This window comes from Oryzias melastigma, linkage group LG8 (assembly GCF_002922805.2).
Source record: "Oryzias melastigma strain HK-1 linkage group LG8, ASM292280v2, whole genome shotgun sequence".
Lineage (NCBI taxonomy): Eukaryota > Metazoa > Chordata > Actinopteri > Beloniformes > Adrianichthyidae > Oryzias > Oryzias melastigma.
Window position 1 is genome coordinate 23,633,247 of NC_050519.1, and position 17,385 is coordinate 23,650,631.

The following is a 17,385-nucleotide window of genomic DNA, read 5'->3' on the forward strand; positions in this document are numbered from 1 at the left end:
CTTTAAGAAAACATCTGAACAGTTTGTTTCCTGTTAGAGGGAAACTCAAGGAGCAGACCCTGCTCTAATATTAGTTCAAAATAAAGCTACACATTCTAGAAATGTCCTATCCTTAAAATGAAAATCAGACAAAGGGTGTGCAGCAGTTGCTATTTTATTTTAAAACCTTAGTGGATATGAGTTTGAACAGCAACATGCATTTTCAACACATCTGCAGCTCATGCTCAGCTTTTATTCTGAAGGGTCTGATCTCCACATCACGTCACATGACAATCTAACCCGTGAACATCAAACTCCTGAGCCGGCTCGGTTCAGACAGCTGCAGTGTGATGTGGCTGAAGGGATCTTCTCATCTGAAGGCAGCGTCCTCCTCACATGTTGGTGCTCATCCGGGTTTGGCTGTTGGCTGGAGTCAACTCCCCCTGGCTCCCTTCTCGGGGGGGAGACTGAGACAGAAGAGTAAAGACAAGAGCTCACGACTCGTTTCCACTTATAGCTCCTGAAACCCTTGTGCTATCCTAGACATGTTTACATTAGAGTGGGTCATCTGGACCCACAAGACAGCGCACTGAACTGCTTCATTCAAAGATTTTTATCTTCTCTGGTGTCTGTGGCAGACATGAAATCCTGTCCATCTTTGTCATGGGAGGGGTCACACATCAGTGAAAGGGTGGGGTCATCTGGACCCCAGAAGAAAGTACGAGGGTTAAAGAAGATGAGAAGAAAAACTGAAGTTTCCTATAAAGAGGATCCTATAGCAGTGATTTCACTGCTGTTTCTCCAACAGGAGCATCCATCTCTGAACAGGACTGTGTCTGCATCCTCTGATACTGGATACAACTGTCTTCTGTTGAATCAACAAACATTATTCTTAGATATTGATGCCCCCCGCCCCCCTGCGTGCGGCCGTTACGAGCACGCGCAGCCTCTTCTCTCCCCTATCACCCCCGCTCAGCTCCGTGCACGTGGCGCGCGGCAGTCTGTCTACTCTTATGTTTTCATGGAGGTACTCCCCTTGGACCAGGTGTTAACTCCTGTGATATTTGTATCTGAAGTGGTTTAAACTTGTTTAAACTTTTATATGAACGTATAAACTCAGCGGAGAGAGGAGAGAAAAAAAAACAGTTCCCAGCCGACCACGAGTTGATTCCCATCGTTCAGGGTAATTAGCGGTCAAACGATTCCTCTCTTCACTTCTTTTCCCTCCAGAGATGCTAAAATGATGAGATGAAGTTCATTCTGGTTCAGTTTTAGCGGCATCAGCCTGTAGCTGCTTTGGTATGAAACTTGAAGCAGGAAATACGGACACAGCTGTGTGTTCCTCCGCCAGATCGTGTACCCGTACGCAGTACCGGACCGTACCAGTCGTCTTTCAGCCTCTCCTCCTTGTACTTTACGCTGTGTCACAAGTGGCACAAGGCTGAAGCGGTGCTCCCTCCTTCGTCTTCTTTTTTTAATAAGCAGTTGGCATCCAGCGTGATGTTAAAGGTGCTTTACTTATATAATCGGAGTTAAAAAAAAAACTTGAGACCAGAAAAGGCATACGGAAAACATGTTAACAGCACCTTTTTTAGATCAAAATGTTCAGATATCAAAATGTAAGACTTTTTCATGTTTTTTTATTTCCAAATGATCTAAGTCAAGGCTTTAAGACTTTAAGACCCCCCGGGAACACTAACTAAAACGTGGCTGTAACAGCAGTTACCTGTCCAAACACCACGCTAACATACACCAGATTCTAGCTGAGAAAAGCGCAGAGTTTAACCATCCAAGTGAGACGTCTAGCACTGTGCGGGTATGCTAACAGTACACATGGATCACATGACTCAAGTGTTGTGTAATAAAGATAAGTGCAGGGAATTTAAACAAACAGGAGGACCTAGAATATGGATGTCAGCACTGTAAAAAACAATGATCATATAATATTAACAGGCTGAACGCTCAGATTGTTCCTCAATAATGATGAATGATCCCACAAAATGTAAAATAATTAAAAAACAACATTGTGCATTTTTATTTCCACTGTTATTGTTCTTTGAAGTGAGGAGGCTAATTGATATTCTCTGCATTCTAGTTCTAAATTGTAGCTTTGCCCTTTTTTTTACTTTAAGTGTGAGTTATTATTGCAAAGACACATTAATATTCATTCATTATTTTATGTACTGTTGCAAAGGATGTTAAATTACTATATTGTGCTTTCATTTGTTCCAAAATAAAAGGTTTTTATGTTCATAGTTTGTTATTTATCCTCTTCCTCTTCGTTCTCAAACAGAAAAGTAACAATAATACCAGATCGTTAGGAAGTATTGATAAGAGGAGTATGGATAAAGTCTTATCAATACCATCCCTAATCACAGGTTTCTGTCTGCATCTACCTTTACATGGATTTGGTTCCGCAGCACAGCAGCTCGAAGGATCATGGCCTTGGCTCGTCTCTGAAACTCTTTGCCCATGTGGAGGGATTTCTCAAAGGTGGTGCTCCTCTGGTCCACGTCCCTCGCGTAGAGGATCTGTCAGCGTGTCACAGTGAGTGTCTGGAAGTGTTCTGTCAAACCCTGTGTGAGCTGGGATGAGTTTCACCTTGCTATGAGAGTCGATTCGAGCATTGACGAGCCCCTCCAGTATGAGCTGGGTGAGCTCGTCTTCCAGAGCTGCGACGGTGGTGTTGAAGGCCTGAGCCATCTTGGTCATGTCTGCAGACACGTATGGGCTGAAATACTGGACACAGACACAGGCAGACACTCAGGCAGCCATTCCTCTGTGTGAGCGACGGTATGAACCACGTTCAGCTGCAGAAGGCCTGAAGCCGGGCCTCACCTGAATGAGAGCTCTGTTTCTTATCTGACTGTAAAGAGTCTTGATGTGAGGGGCCAGGTACATGTCCAACAGCAGATTATCCTAGGGAACAAAAAACAATCACTTAACTTGAAACATTTGATCTCCAAGTATTCTTTTATGCTGTGAAAGTTTTTACAGGACAAACTGCTTCATTTTAACCTGAACAGAGAATTCAGCTGACAGTGAAGGTTCTCATTCGTTCAGCTGATGTAGTCTTGAAATGGAGAAGAAACGAGAACTTTCACTGTCATTGTGACATCTGAGAGGACAGTGAAGACTGTAGGCAGCACTTAAGCTTCATGACTCAACTTTAAAACTTTCTGCTGTGTTTGCTGTGACTCAAACAGCTGTCACCAGTGTCACCTTAATGAGACTAGGAGAACGCACACGACGGACGGGGATGGGTTTCTTTGTCTTAAAGCAAAGACCAACCTTCATCTCATCCAGCAACTTCAGACAGGAAGCATATTTGGATTCATAGAACTTGAAAATGATGTCCCGGATCTGAGGTTCCAACTCCAGGAATAACTTAAACGAGCTGAAAGAAAAGATAATTACATCCAAATATTTTCCTCTGGAGTTTTGGCGCAGCGGCCTACCTGCTGGAGATGACGTTCCTCTGGAGTTCTTGTCGGTCAAATGTGGCCAAAGCGCACAGGCCTCCGTACACGGCAACATTACTGGGTGACAGCAACTACACAAACACAAACTTTAATGCACCCCACAAAAAGCATGTCTTTTTTTACCATTTTAATTGTGGAATGTACAAGCAAATCCAGAATGGAGGTCAACAGGGTTAACACAGGGTGAATGAAATCTTCTAGTTCATCTGTCTAAACCCAATTCTAAGTGAAAGCAACATTTCCAGCAGCTGAAGGCGGGTTTGGTTCTAAAAAACTACACAAACCCAATGAAATCAATAAGTTTAAAGCTAGAAGGAGAATTGGATTTTAGAGAATGACTTTAAAAAGGAACTAATTGAAGCTGTTATGAGGTTTTTCAGACTAAACATCTGGATTTGTTTTGCTGCTTTATCTGAGGAATTTTTCTTAAGAGTGTTTCTAAATATGCAGACATTCCTCCAGGTCACAGTCATCTCAGATGATCAGCTTTATGTTGGCATTTAGATTATATTCTTGCTGATACAAAGAACTATTTTTCTTATCCATCTTTTAACTGTCATGGAAATATTCCCGTTTTTAAAAACTCTGGAGTTCAGATTGATTTGTCCATTTCCATTACAGGAAGCGCTAAAAGTTTCGTTTTTTTTCCAAACGTCCCCTTTAAGGTAACATCCTGTTTTACCACAGTACATATCAAAGTGGCTCATGACCTATTGGACCGATCTGTGTGAGTGAATGAGTGTCTGTCAGTGGCAGAGCCAGCGTCTGTGCTGGTGTGTGACAGCTGACCTCTGGACAGTCACAGTGGTCAAAAGAAGCCTGGAGGAAGCATTTGGCTGCCGGTTTGTATTTGCGTGAGGCCAACTCAGCCAGTCCTGAAAAACAAAAGAAATCCATTGAATGATGCTTCCCTCCATCAACACGAGGAGGACAGAGCATGATCACATGATCAGGTCGTGTCATGGTTGTAGAATCACTGTTTCAATCATTTTTCAGATCAGTAAAATATAAAAACCTCGATTAACAATAAAATAATTAGATTCTAAACCAAACATCCTCAGAGAGGGGAGGTTCAGTCCATGTTAGAGGTGTTTCTCCTGTCAGTACAGTGACAGCAAGGTGAGCATCATACCTGCTGCACACTTTAACTTGGTGAGGACAGCTTGGTTCTGACCATCTCGTTCTCCTCTTTGCTGCAGTGAAGGAAGCAGCAGCAGTTTCACACAAAAGCACTCAACTCGTCTGGGAAATGAACAGAAAAACCTGCACGTGGCAACAGGTGTCTGGCTCCTACCTCTGCTATTTCTGGGGTGGACTCCGCCTTGTTCACGTAGCTCAGTACATGTGACCAGTTCTGCAGGTAAACACTCACCTGAGGGGCACAAAAGAAAAGAGGCAGGATGTCTTCTGATGCTTCACTCCTCAAAACACGCATTTCTTCTATTTGACTCCGCGCAAAACCATATCACAGAGAACTATTGTGACAGCTAAACAAAAAAACAACATTACAATGTAGAAATCAAAACTAAATCCAGCAGCATCATTCCAAAGAAACATGAGCAAAATAAAAATGAAATGTTTCAGAAAACAAGAGTCATTTCCAGAAAGCAAAATGAAGGATAAAAAAGAAGACACTGGAAAAGTCAGGAACTATGGGACTTCACTGATAGGATGATGTTTGAGCTTTTTCCTAATTAACCCTTTAACACCTGAGGAGTCACCGGTGACGCTTAAACACAAATAAATACAAAATCTTTAACATGCTGTAACTTTTCAACCATTAACACGATCATTCCAGCAGATTCTGAAAGAGAAAAACGGCTCGACGAGTTATCATGGTAACAGCTGAAAAGTTACAGTAAATCAAAAAACATAAACACTGGCGCTCCGGTTTTAAAGTTTTATTAGTACGGAGCATATCCAGGATCCAGTCATGCCAAAGAACCTTCAGTTCAAATCAGCGATATCCCATAGTATCTACTTCTGCGGTTTATTCTTAGTTTCATTTTGGTTTCTGTAAATAACTTTTTGTTGTTGCTTTTTTTAAAGGAAACAACAACTGTTGCAGAGATCTTTAATGCGTTTGTTCGTTGAATTATTTGTTGGTGTGATTTGCACTTCGGGGCCACCATAGAATTTCTGAGCTGATTACTAATACTGATTATGAGCTGCAGCAAAGCCCCCCCAGGAGCCCACTGAAGCCCGTTTGAATCGTGCATTTGGACTTTCTGACCTGCAGTCACACAAACTGACATGAAAACACAATAAAACCGGAGAGGTTTCCTCCTGCTGTACCTTAATGACATTCAGGCACATGTTGATTACGTGCTTAGCACTGGTGCAGTAGTCTCTGGCCCGGGAGTAGCATTTCAGAGCATTGCTGAGGTCCCCACAGTCCAGATAATGATCTCCCAAATCATCGTGGCCCCTCCTGGAGAGAGAGAAGATGCAAAGTGTAATGCTAGGTCCACACATGACATATGGATAGCGTCCTTTTTAATTCATGTAAATGCCAACCATTGAAAAAGAATAACCCATCCATTTTCTAAACTGGGGTCACGGGGTTCCCGGAGTCTAACCTGGCCACTTCTGGGCAAAAGCCGGACTCACTCTGGATGGGTCACTAGTCTGTCGCAGCGCCTCATTCACACACCCATGTACACCTAGAGACAATCTAGATGAAGGGTGTCAGACTCCAGGCCTCGAGGGCCGGTGTCCTACATGTTTTCCAACCAAGCTGCCATTGAAGTTTCTTATTAGCCAAACACACCTGATCCAGGTAATAGATTTAGATGCCGGAGTCCCCAGAGAAAACCCACACATGCACGGGGAGAACATGCGAACTCCACACAGAAAGGTCCCCATTGGTGGTTCTGGTTCAGATCCTACAGCCAGGACTCGAACCAGGCAAGAGCGCCAACCACTGCACCACCGTGCAGCCCATGGGGGCGAAATGAATAATTGTAGTTTGTGCCCGGCCAGAATTTGATGACTCCAATTCTTTAATATATCAGAATAGAGCAGTGAAAGAAAAAGCCTGGAGCAGGATTCATGAGGTTTGCACCACAACCAGAGCAAACATTTAGTCTAGAGGCCTACAAGCACGCCAACATCCACCGAGTCCAAGTGGAAAACCCACAAACAATAAGAGCACCACTCTATATTCTCACAACAGCTCTTCCTCTGCTGTCATCATTTCTGAAATCATTTATTTCTATGAACACAAAAGATGAATCTTTAACAAAATAAAGAAAAAGGCAGAAGAAAAGCCACGTCCTGATGATCTACATGGAGGGTGACAGCATCTCTCAGGTTCTCAGGGCGAGTTCTGTGTGATTAGAGTAGCTGCTAGGTGTAGCTCATGCTTCCACACCTGATGCTCTCTTTAATGGAGTTGCCTTTGTAGTTCTTCAGGTCCGTGTCCAGCTTTTCCAGTTTTAGCAAAGCTTTTTTCCTAGTAGATTCAGCCCAGGCCGAGTCCAGTGGAGGAGGAGCCGCTCCGCCATCCGGCACTGTGTCAGGTACATCCTGCAGATCCCTGAAGAAGAAGGAAAGACTTGAGAATTTTCTTCAAGATTTCAGGGAAATACTACTACAGCTTTAAAGGTATTTAAATGCATTTAAGCTAGGATGATCACACATCTTTAGCATGTGAGCGACTTTTGAGACAACAAGCTCAGAAATATATATATATATATATATATACACACATGTAAATATTTTTGATGGCCCACAATATACTGTCAGAATGTAATGAGCACCACTGCCTTAAAGGGTTACAACACTGAATGAAGGAGCCCAGAGCTGAATCGGGAGTTAAAAGAAACTGGAATAATAAGATGATGAAACTGTGAAGTTTTAAAGAAGCAGATTAAATATTAAGACTTATTTGAAAAACCTTTTGCATCTAGAATGCCCTAGTGTCTAGAGTTCTCAGATACCGTGTGGCCTCTGTCAGTTTGCGATGGATTTCCTCATAAGCATCAACGTTGAAAGTCCTCTGCACAAAGGTGAGCGCCATTTTCAGCGCCTCCACTCTGAGCTGGGGACAGTGCTCCGCTATGAACTGAAGCCTCTCGATTCGCATCAACCCGCTGTAGCTGGTTGCATGTTGCTCCAGATCCTGCAGCAGGAGACACACAGCCAAGACAGTTCTGTTTCCGTTTAAACAAGTATGAAAATCGCTCCTGAATCATAGCTTACTCGTTAGATAGTCAAAGTAGAAAATTTGATATTAAGACTTTGTACATCTCTAGAAACACCTGCTCTGAAATGTTTGTTAAAATAGAGGAAAAGACTGTGTAGACAGTCCATTTCCTGTAGAAGAGCCAGCGTTCATCTCCACGTCTCACACACGCTCTCCATGTAGGCTGGCTTGGAAATGAAACCACTTTCTAACATGAGTCTGAGTAAGAGTTAGAAGAAATGGTACTATAATATCTGGTAAACTGGCTTCTCTGTCATCACTATAACCTACAGCCTGACAAACCTCATGTCCTAAAATGGAAATTTAAGGTAAAAAAGTGAAGGTTGGAACATCAAAATTAAAAACCCCACCAAAACACACGGAAAACAGAAATGCAATTCCATATAAATTCAATATGAAACTTTGATTTGTTTGCAGATTTTTCAGTAGTAAAATGAAAGCAAGTAACTCAAACAAGTAGTGTATCATCATTTCTAGGTTAGTTAGTTTGTTTTTTTGCTTTTGTTTAAAGAATGGTTTAGACAGTGCTGCTGCTGACTAAATATCCTGACAAAGTACATTTCCATCAGAGCTGCTGCTGCTACAATCCAGGAGCACACATGCGAGACACACACCAGAGTCGGGTTCTCCACAATATAGTTGATATCTTGAGCATTTTGCTGGTCTTCTTGAGGATCTGCATCAATCTGCATGGGTTCCACAGATCCCTGAGGAGACACAACAGACACATGGGTGTGACCCACACAGGTGGGTCTAGTTGTCCTTTCATTCTAAAGCAGAAAGTATGTGTACTGCATTGTACTGGTCTTACAAAACCCTTTCCCTTGAGGGAACCAGAGGTTTATTCATGTAGACCAGGGGTGTCAAACTCAATCACACAAGGGGCCAAAATCCAAAACACACCTTAGGTCACGGGGTGAACACATAGACTGTAAAAATAATGGACCGAGCGAGCACTGAGGTCCCCCATTGGAAATGCATTTACTAACATTTATTCCTTTTTGTCGAGATAAAAGGAGCATTTGGGTGACGTCGCTGACCCCCTCGCGTGTCCCCTGTCTCTTCACACTCTTCCAGGTTAGAGTCTGATCAGATGCACATGAGAAGTGCGTTCACCGGTATTTAAAATAAATAACCATCCTAACAAGTGAACAGCTGGATCTTTTTTCTGTTTGAAAATACGACCAGGTCCTTTCAAGTCTGTCTCGCACTCCTCAGACGGCTGCGTCTAATTCAGGCTGAAGCTGGAAAAGTGCGGCGAAAATAAATCTTTGGTTGGTGGTTTTATGCGCATATACGCAACTTAGAATTTATAAGCTACAATCAAAACAGAGAAATAAAGAAAAACGAACGTTAAACAAACAAAAAAGTCCAAAGCACATAACCTCAGAGTGAAATCTATTTCTACAGAGTAAATCCTCATCTAAAAATGTCGACAGCATGCTCCTCTTGTTGTTTTAAACTGCTGCATCGGTACATTCCATTGAGGAAAACAACAGTAGGACAATGATTGGTACATTGTTGAATTGTAAAGTAGGTGTTAAAAGGTCTTCACGGACCCATTGATGAAGTCTGCTCCCATTGGCTACCCGTCATCTGTCACTCAAACCCCCCAGACGTTAGACGTCAGACCCACAAACGATTATTGAGCCATCTGATTGGTCAATTTATAACTCTAATAACTTGTGATAATGGGAAAAAATCTTTAAAAAAAATTAGGATTAGAAAAAAGAAGTTAATCAGAAAGCAGCAGAGGAAGAATGATTATTCTGACATATAAAATGACTGAGAAATAACTGTCTGTTTCTCAATGGAAGTCGATGGGACTTTGGCCTTTTTGCAACCCAGTGGTACTTCCTATATGGAACACGGAAGGAGGGGGGCTTGCTCTCTCCATAAAACTACTTTTTTTATTTAAAACCATAACGTTTTAACATAATTATGAACTAGATATATAGCATCACCTGCAGTAATGCTAGTATTAGTCCAGGTAAATCAATACTGTAAGCTGAATTTGGCCACTGAAGATGCTAGTGCTGATAGCAGAAGATGCTGAAATTGATAGCTGAAAACACTGAAGCTGAAAGTAGAAAATGTTGAAGCTGATAACAACTAAAATATTGGCTAAATGCCAAATTATCCTAAAAAACAACTTAAGTTAGCTAGCATGTAGCTGAGAAAGTAGCTAAACTTCAAAATATACTAAAAAACTGAAAAAAGCTTAATTAGCCAAACCGGCTATGTAAATGTTAGCTAAACTCCACAACTGCCTAAAAAATCTTAGTAAAGGCAATTTGCTAATTTATTAAAACTTTAAAACAGTAACTTTTAAAAATAATCATGAATAATAAAAAGGCAGGAATATTGTTCCAGAATAAATCAACTTAAACCTTAAATAACTTTCAATATTTTACTCTCCATAAAATATATTTGGTAAATATTATACAAGTTACAAATGATCACAAGATAACATCGGGTCATTAATAATAAAATAAAATGATCTGGAGGACCGGGACTTGACTTTGACACGTGATGTAGACCCTCGTAATCTGTGATTCACAGTCATTGTAATTAATTATGTATTTTGTGTATTACCTGGTGCTACTTGAAATTATTGTTTGAAAATAACTTTTTGAAAACATTAGAACTAGAACAAGCTGAGAATGTAGAAAGTCTCACTGGCACTTCCAGTGAGGAACTGTTCTGTCATGTGTCGGCTCAAGTGAGTCAGTGGCATCATTACTGAGAGTATGAATCCATTAACACCAAACAAGCAGGAGAGAACCATGAACAGATTCTTTCTGCTTTGAAATAAACGCTGGAACAAAAACCTAACCTAGCTGAGTTGGAAGAACTGCAGCAGAATATTTGCCAAAGTAGAGGAGGCGAGTTTCTAATCTGATGGTTTTAAGACACTACATTTATCAGTATGTTGAACTATTGTCATGTTCCAAACATTACAGCAAAGGAGAAGAATGCATCAGAAATAGACTACAATGCACAAAAAGACTACTGTCACACTGTAGACATATGTATTTTTTTTATCTTGGAGTCTCAATTCAGCCAGTAACTCTATTTTATTAATAAATGAATGCAACATCTGATTCACTGATTGTTTAATTCACTGATATAAATCACAGCCTTTAAAGTCCCACTCCAATAATATTTTTTTTTCTATTGTAAAATCATTCCCAGTAGGTTTTTTCATGATTATACCATTTTTAGCTTAAAAAAAGAAAAAGTTTTTTCTAGGTCATAGTTTCTGCAGAGCAGCAAAAGTTCATCAGAAATTTGCCTCCGAGTTGTGGGAGGAACTGTTGGTGCAAAGTAAGCTTGCTCTTATTTCCCATCAACCCTTTATTTACACACTCTGCTAGTTTACAGCCCCAACCTATCATTACTGGAGCAACAAAAACTGAGAACAATATCAGAGCTAAATCATACAGTTTAGATCCACATTCCAGCTCAGCTCGGGAAGACCAGACGTTCATGGATCAATTTGTCTGACAGCAGATGATCAGAACGGAGCAGAGCAGGGAGAATGTGGCCTTATTGTAGTTTGTAACAACCACAAGCTTTTTCAAATGGCATTTCTTTTTCCTCTGCTCCTGATTCAATGATTTGAAGATATACTCAGAAACAACTTTAATATTTTCTTTATAGAATGTCCATCATGAGAGAAATGCTAGAAGACCATGTTAAAAACTCAACTTTCATGATTCTTTAAACTAATAAGAAAACCTTCAGATTAAGATCAGAAAAATATCAGAATTGAGAATTGTTTATTAAGCACGTCGTCATTTAAAATGTCTGCGATCATAGAAGCTTTATTATGTAGACGCATTCAAGAGTATAACGCGAGTTTGACAGAGGTTAAATGTTTTCTTCTCTTGGCTTTACTTTCCTGTTTGGTGCAGTTATTCCTCCGGTGACTTTGGTCTAAGGATTCTGCCACAAGTCTTTCACTTTGATGATTCAAATTACACGGAAATCAATGTTCAAATTACAAGAGAATTAAAACCCTCAGAAACGTCTGCACTCAGAGATTGTTCAGACATAACCAGCCAGCCCAGCTGAGGTCAGCTTCTGACCGGCACGGCACGGGTTCGTCTCTGTCAGAATAACAGGAGAGGGACCAGTTGAAATGTTTGTGTTGTTGTTAGCAGCTACGTTAGCATGATAGCGGCGGCTAGCGGGCCTTCTGTTGTCAGTGGCTGGATCCCTAAAGCGACATGTTCCTAACGCAGAAAAAAGTAAGGAGATGACATCGATTTGAAAAGGCCGTTCTAATAAGCAGCAGCTGCTGGCTTTCATCGGTCCAGGAGTGACCGCTTTTAGGAGCGGGAATTACTTCAAATACGGCATCTATCAGAACCTAACGCTGCAGCATTCGAGCTGCGCAGATACATGAACGTGGATGTCGTCCAAAAAATGATACAAAACCATTAGTGAGAAGTGTGAAGTATTCCTCTGACTCTGGGAGTTGTTGTCAAACTGTTCCTGGATGTTTACCGGGTCAGCCGCGATGTTTGCTGGTAGTTAATAAAAATCAGCTCGAGTCATAACCTACCTGAAAGTTAAAGACTTGCACGGGCAAAGGCATTCTGACAGCTACTTTTAATTTACTTGAGGAGATGTAACAGTGTTAATGGAAAAGAAATAAGTATAAATACGCCTTTTCCACCGTCCTCTCCTTCCTACTGTTTCCGCTTCCTCTAAGCTCCGATTCCTTTTCCGGTTTGAGCAGTTAAGTGCAATTCCACCCCCTACTGTTCCGGAGTGGGATCACACTCACTAAAACACGATAGAGTTTTTACTTTGCTTGATTTGATTGATGTTGAATTGATGAATGTTACAGTATACTGTTCTTTGTTCTGTACTGTATGTTGTATAAGTGTTCTGAATAAAGTTTATAAAAATTGAATAAATAAATAACACACTAACGCACAAACACACTCATTGTAGATTAAAAAAAAGTTAAATAAAAACCTAAAGAAACCTGTCAGCACAAATGTTTTCTTGTATAAAATTTTATAATTTTAAAAGAGTAAACAAACATGGCCCTAAGACAGGGGTCCACAACCCTCAACATCTAAAGAGCCATGTGGGTCAATTTCTCCCTGACCACTTCGTAGGGGCCACAAAGTTTTATTTAATCCTTTAGCTGCTATTTTTTATTTAAATAATGTGTTATTGTTGTCATAGCTACTAATATAAATGACTACTGGTATTGGTGTTTTTAGGTATGAATAAAATAAAAATAAAATAGCCTTTTTTTTCTTTTTACGTGGTCCTGCCCAACAGCTGAGCAAACTCTTGTGTTAAACAGATGTTACTGTCACAACATGTTCTTCTGACTGGTCTCCTGCTGGTTTTCCAGAGATCCTGTCTTATCTGCTGCTGATCACCTGGATCAGGTGTGTTTCTCAATATAGAGCTTCAATGGCAGGTTAGCTGGAAAACGTGTAGGACACCGGCCCTCGAGGACTGGGTTTGGACACCCCTGATATAAAGAGATATCGAACACCAGATACTAACAGTTTGATGGCCCTTTAGGGCAGGGGTCTCAAACTCGCGGCCCGCGGCCCGCGGGCCATCTCCGGCCCCCGCGTCTTCATATGAAAGATTACTGTTTTAAAAATAAAGACAATTGAGAACATTGGAATGTTTTATCAATGGTTTTCTTGTGGAAATCCTGATGCGGCCCAGCCTCACCCAGACTCCGCCTCCAGTGCCCCCGACAGAATTGAGTTTGAGACCCCTGCTCTAGAGACAGATGGATCAGCTTCTCCTGAACAGAGATGTGGTTTGCACAACGTTTGTAAATTTGAATAGTTTGATTAATACATTTTATTTTTTGAATGACAAATCTCAACATTCATGTATATGTACATCATATGTATATCATGTATATATCATGTATCATGTATATATGTATATCATGTATATGTACATTGTACATTGTGAGATTTTTTTTTTATTATGTATACCCTGTAAGCTGCTGAAAGACTTAATTTCCCCAAGGGTGCCATCTCAAAGGGATTAATAAAGCAAAGTCTAAGTCTAAGTCTAAGTCAACAGGCTTTGAAAAACCTTTCACCACCCAGAGTTGGTTGGTTTTGTACAGACTCAGTTCATTCTTATTCTATATTTATTGGACTTTGAAACTATAATTCATATTTGGCGTTATAATATGGACACTAAGTTAAGATTGTTCAGGCAAAGACCAGAAACGTTGGAGAAGATAATTACAGTTAAATGGATTTAGAAGCTGGGATGTTTTTTCAGTTTTGTCCCAGGACATTCAGTGGTTGACGGCTGGTTGTCACAGAAAGGTAGAAACGCTCGAGTGAAGCAGACACAAAGCTTAAACAATGGCCTCTCCTTTTTTTCTGAAATTCATCAGTTAGAGAACAGACCAGAGTTCACCTGGTCGCTCCAAAGCAGAGGTCAGGGGAGTTCTGGATCAGCTGCTCTAACGTTGGCTTCCTCTGTGCGATGGGAGAACCAGCAGCTGGCAGTGGAGAGCCTGACACCAGAAGAGCTCTGAACAGGAGTCATGTTGGCTGTGGGAACAGAACGCAGCTGTTTACCTGGGAAGTCCTCCGATTCATGCCCTTGCTTAGAAACCAAAGCAGAAATTCTCAGAAGAAAGTTCAGCTCCAAAACAGACACGCTCTAATGAGGAACAGTCGCAGTTTTTCCCCAATTTCTCTTTTTATTGTCATAGTTTGTTTGAATCTCATCTGAACACGCTCAGAATGCCACACAAACATCTGGGTACAAAGCAAAGGAAACATGTACACCCCAGAGAAGATTTTGGTTCCATGTTTTCATCTGAAAATCACCAACTGGTCCACATGTTCACAAATATACCTCCTGTCATTGTCATTTATGAAAAAATGAGAGAAAAATCATCTTCAAGAAAAAAGAAGAGGAGTGGGGTTGGGGATGGAGGATGGGATAACCCCGAATGGCATTACAGAGCTCTCAATATGAGAAAGCTGCCTCTTGAGGACGTCATCGTTGTTTGTTAAAAACAGCTCTCACGTTGCCTTTCTGGACCTTCAGCACGCCGCAGGGGGGCGTGGCTGTGAGCGCCGCCTCCACCTGTGGCAGTGAGGGTGGGTGTGATGGACTCACAGCATCACGCTTCAGTCCCGCTCTGCAACCAGCTTCAGAACTTTGCCGATGGCGATGGTCTTACCTGTCAGACACACGACAGAAGATCAGCTCAACATGTGAGGAGACAGACAGCTGTCAAAAAGAAACGGATTCAGAAAGAAACAGCTGTGCATACATTTAGATTTTGTTCCCAACGTTGCAGAAAAAACATGAACACAACCTTTAGTTTTACATTTAACATGTCTCTTTTGAATAGGACTTCTCTTTGTCTTGAATATACATTTCTCCTGTTCACAAACTGTCAAAATACGTCACAGGCAGATACATGGAGTCCTGGAACCTCGATTGATCAAACTTTTACAAATGTGTTTAAGTTTATTTATTTAACCAAAACAAAATAGAAATTTTAAGAATGTCATTGATGCCATAACGGGGAAATGATCTTGATAGCCAGAGCTGGTAAATGAATGAAAACAGATGAAAATACAGCGATCTCTGACCACATTTTGTTGTTGTTAGACTAAAACAGCCGGTTGAGTAAACAGTGCAGCAGATCATTTGAGACACAGTAGTGGTGGAGAACAGCCCTAAAAGAAGTAGCAGACATGAAACTTCACTTATTAGGCAATAGGGCTGGGCGATTTGGGAATTTTCATGTCGTGATATAGTTTTTTTTTATATTGTGCAATAGGGCTGCCACAAACGATTATTTCAATAGTCGACTAATCTCCGACTATTTTTTTCGTTCGTGCGGCGACTGGATGTAAAACACTCATCTTAACCATCATTATCTTTAAACTTGAGGTCTTTAAGCTATATTCTAACTAAAATAAAGACAATAGTTTAATAATCCTTTAATTAATCATGCAGCTTTTCTCCTTCATTTATTTCTGGCATTAAAACAAGACTTAAATCAAATGAGGTAATCTGAATCAACTACAGAAAACTTTTAAAAGCCTGAAATTCTTAATAAAATGTGTACAAAGTATTTCAAAAGCTATTTGCAGATATATAAACACTCAAAATATTTGCTCACTGAGGTCCATTTATTAAAGCAAAACACTAATAACATCTTTGAACTCAAGATATACATATAAAACCTGAGGATGCCCATAGAAACAAATTAAATAAAAAGGGGGAAATTTATATTTTTTAAAAAGGGAGAAAAGCAGGAGATGTTAGAATGTACATCAGTACTTTCATTCTTTCACTACCTACATCCACTGCACATGCACAGACCGATACTTCATATTGTTCAGTTTGGGGGAGAACCCATAAATCTGTGTTACTTCTTTAATGTTGTGGTTGTTTTGCTGTTTGTTGTCGTTTTGTGACTTTAAGTTACATTTAATTGTAGCTTAATGCAGATAATGTAATGCTACACTTGTAAACTTAGCTCTGGACTTTTGGGTGAGCTCCTTCACTTCTGGGACTCGTAGTTTTTAATCGTTCCATAACTCTGCTGCAGATCCGTACCGACACACAGCCTCTCTGTCTGCGCGGTGAATGTTTCATAATCCGCTCTTCGAACCTAACGACGTCATCCCGGCGCGGAATATGGATGAAGCCTTGGACGAGCGGTTCATTTCCAGTGTAAACTCATAATACGTGCCGTCCTCGCGGCGTTTGGTTAGAAGAGAGTAGATTATGAAACGTTCATTATGCAGACAGAAGCGCCGTAGACACGGATCTCCTGCAGATCTTCTGGTTCATCTCCAAACAGCGCAGTAATGACAGCCGCGGCAGCGCTAGCTGTGTTAGCGCTGATGTTAGCTTAGCTAGACGAAGCTCTCTGTTCAGCGTGATCAAACTCCGTCTCAACATGCTTCATCTTCAGGTGATCATTTATCGCCATCGTGCTCTCATGGAACACAAATTCTGTTGTGCAGAAATTACATTTGACACTTTTTCCTCTTTTATTTTCCTTATGCTTCCCACATCTTCGAGCTAGCGTGTTGTTATGAGCCTACTGAGAACTTCCTGTTACATCACTATGCTGACCGCATTAGCACCACTGCGCATGTGTGACAAAGAGAATGGCAGACCCGACATTAGAACGCGCGAACAGTAGTTTTAAGATCAAAACAAGGGAAAAAACAAACAAAAAACGACGCTTCGACGACCAAATTTTTCGTCGACTATTTTAATAGTCGAATAGTCGTCGATTAGTCGAATAATCGTGGCAGCCCTATTGTGCAATAACGATATTAAAAACGATATAAATCAAATAACTCTATTTGTCAAAGTAATCTTTATTGCAAACAGCTTTAGGACGTCAGATTTATACACCTTAACTTAATATTACTAACTTAATATTTTAACAAAACCCTCAAACTCATCTCAACTCCAGAACCACAAGCGAGTCCCCGCCCCCCTGTGCGCGGCTGTTACGAGCACGCGCAGTCTCTCCTTCTCTCCTCTTTCAGCCCCGCCCCCCTGTTACGAGAACGTGCAGTCTCTCCTTCTCTCCTCTTTCAGCCCCGCCCCCCTGTTACGAGCACGTGCAGTATCTCCTTCTCTCCTCTTTCAGCCCCGCGTGACACGTAACGCGCGGCAATAGACAGACTGTCTCCTTTTTTCTTTTTTCACGGA

The 17,385-nt window shown here is 41.0% G+C and overlaps 2 protein-coding genes across 2 annotated transcripts in view; both read right to left on the minus strand.

The window, feature by feature from the left end:
- Positions 1-212: 212 nt before the first annotated feature.
- On the minus strand, positions 213-12,407 carry gps1 (G protein pathway suppressor 1). The gene is made up of 14 exons (XM_024291391.2): positions 12,239-12,407; positions 8,283-8,375; positions 7,403-7,584; positions 6,835-6,999; positions 5,757-5,892; positions 4,756-4,833; positions 4,594-4,654; positions 4,251-4,336; positions 3,438-3,532; positions 3,271-3,376; positions 2,818-2,898; positions 2,581-2,718; positions 2,376-2,510; positions 213-446 (listed from the first exon to the last, which is right to left on the minus strand). Exons 1-14 carry the CDS (start codon positions 12,269-12,271, stop codon positions 372-374), a joined length of 1,464 nt encoding a protein of 487 aa, XP_024147159.1. The 5' UTR covers positions 12,272-12,407; the 3' UTR covers positions 213-371.
- Positions 12,408-14,363: 1,956 nt separating this feature from the next.
- The window catches only part of gspt1l (G1 to S phase transition 1, like), a gene marked incomplete at its 5' end in the record, with an annotated part of 20,589 nt that continues 17,567 nt past the window's right edge, over positions 14,364-17,385 (minus strand). Inside the window, 1 exon segment of the mRNA XM_024290498.1 lies at positions 14,364-14,875. Within this exon segment, the coding sequence (XP_024146266.1) occupies positions 14,823-14,875 (53 nt within the window). The 3' untranslated portion in view covers positions 14,364-14,822.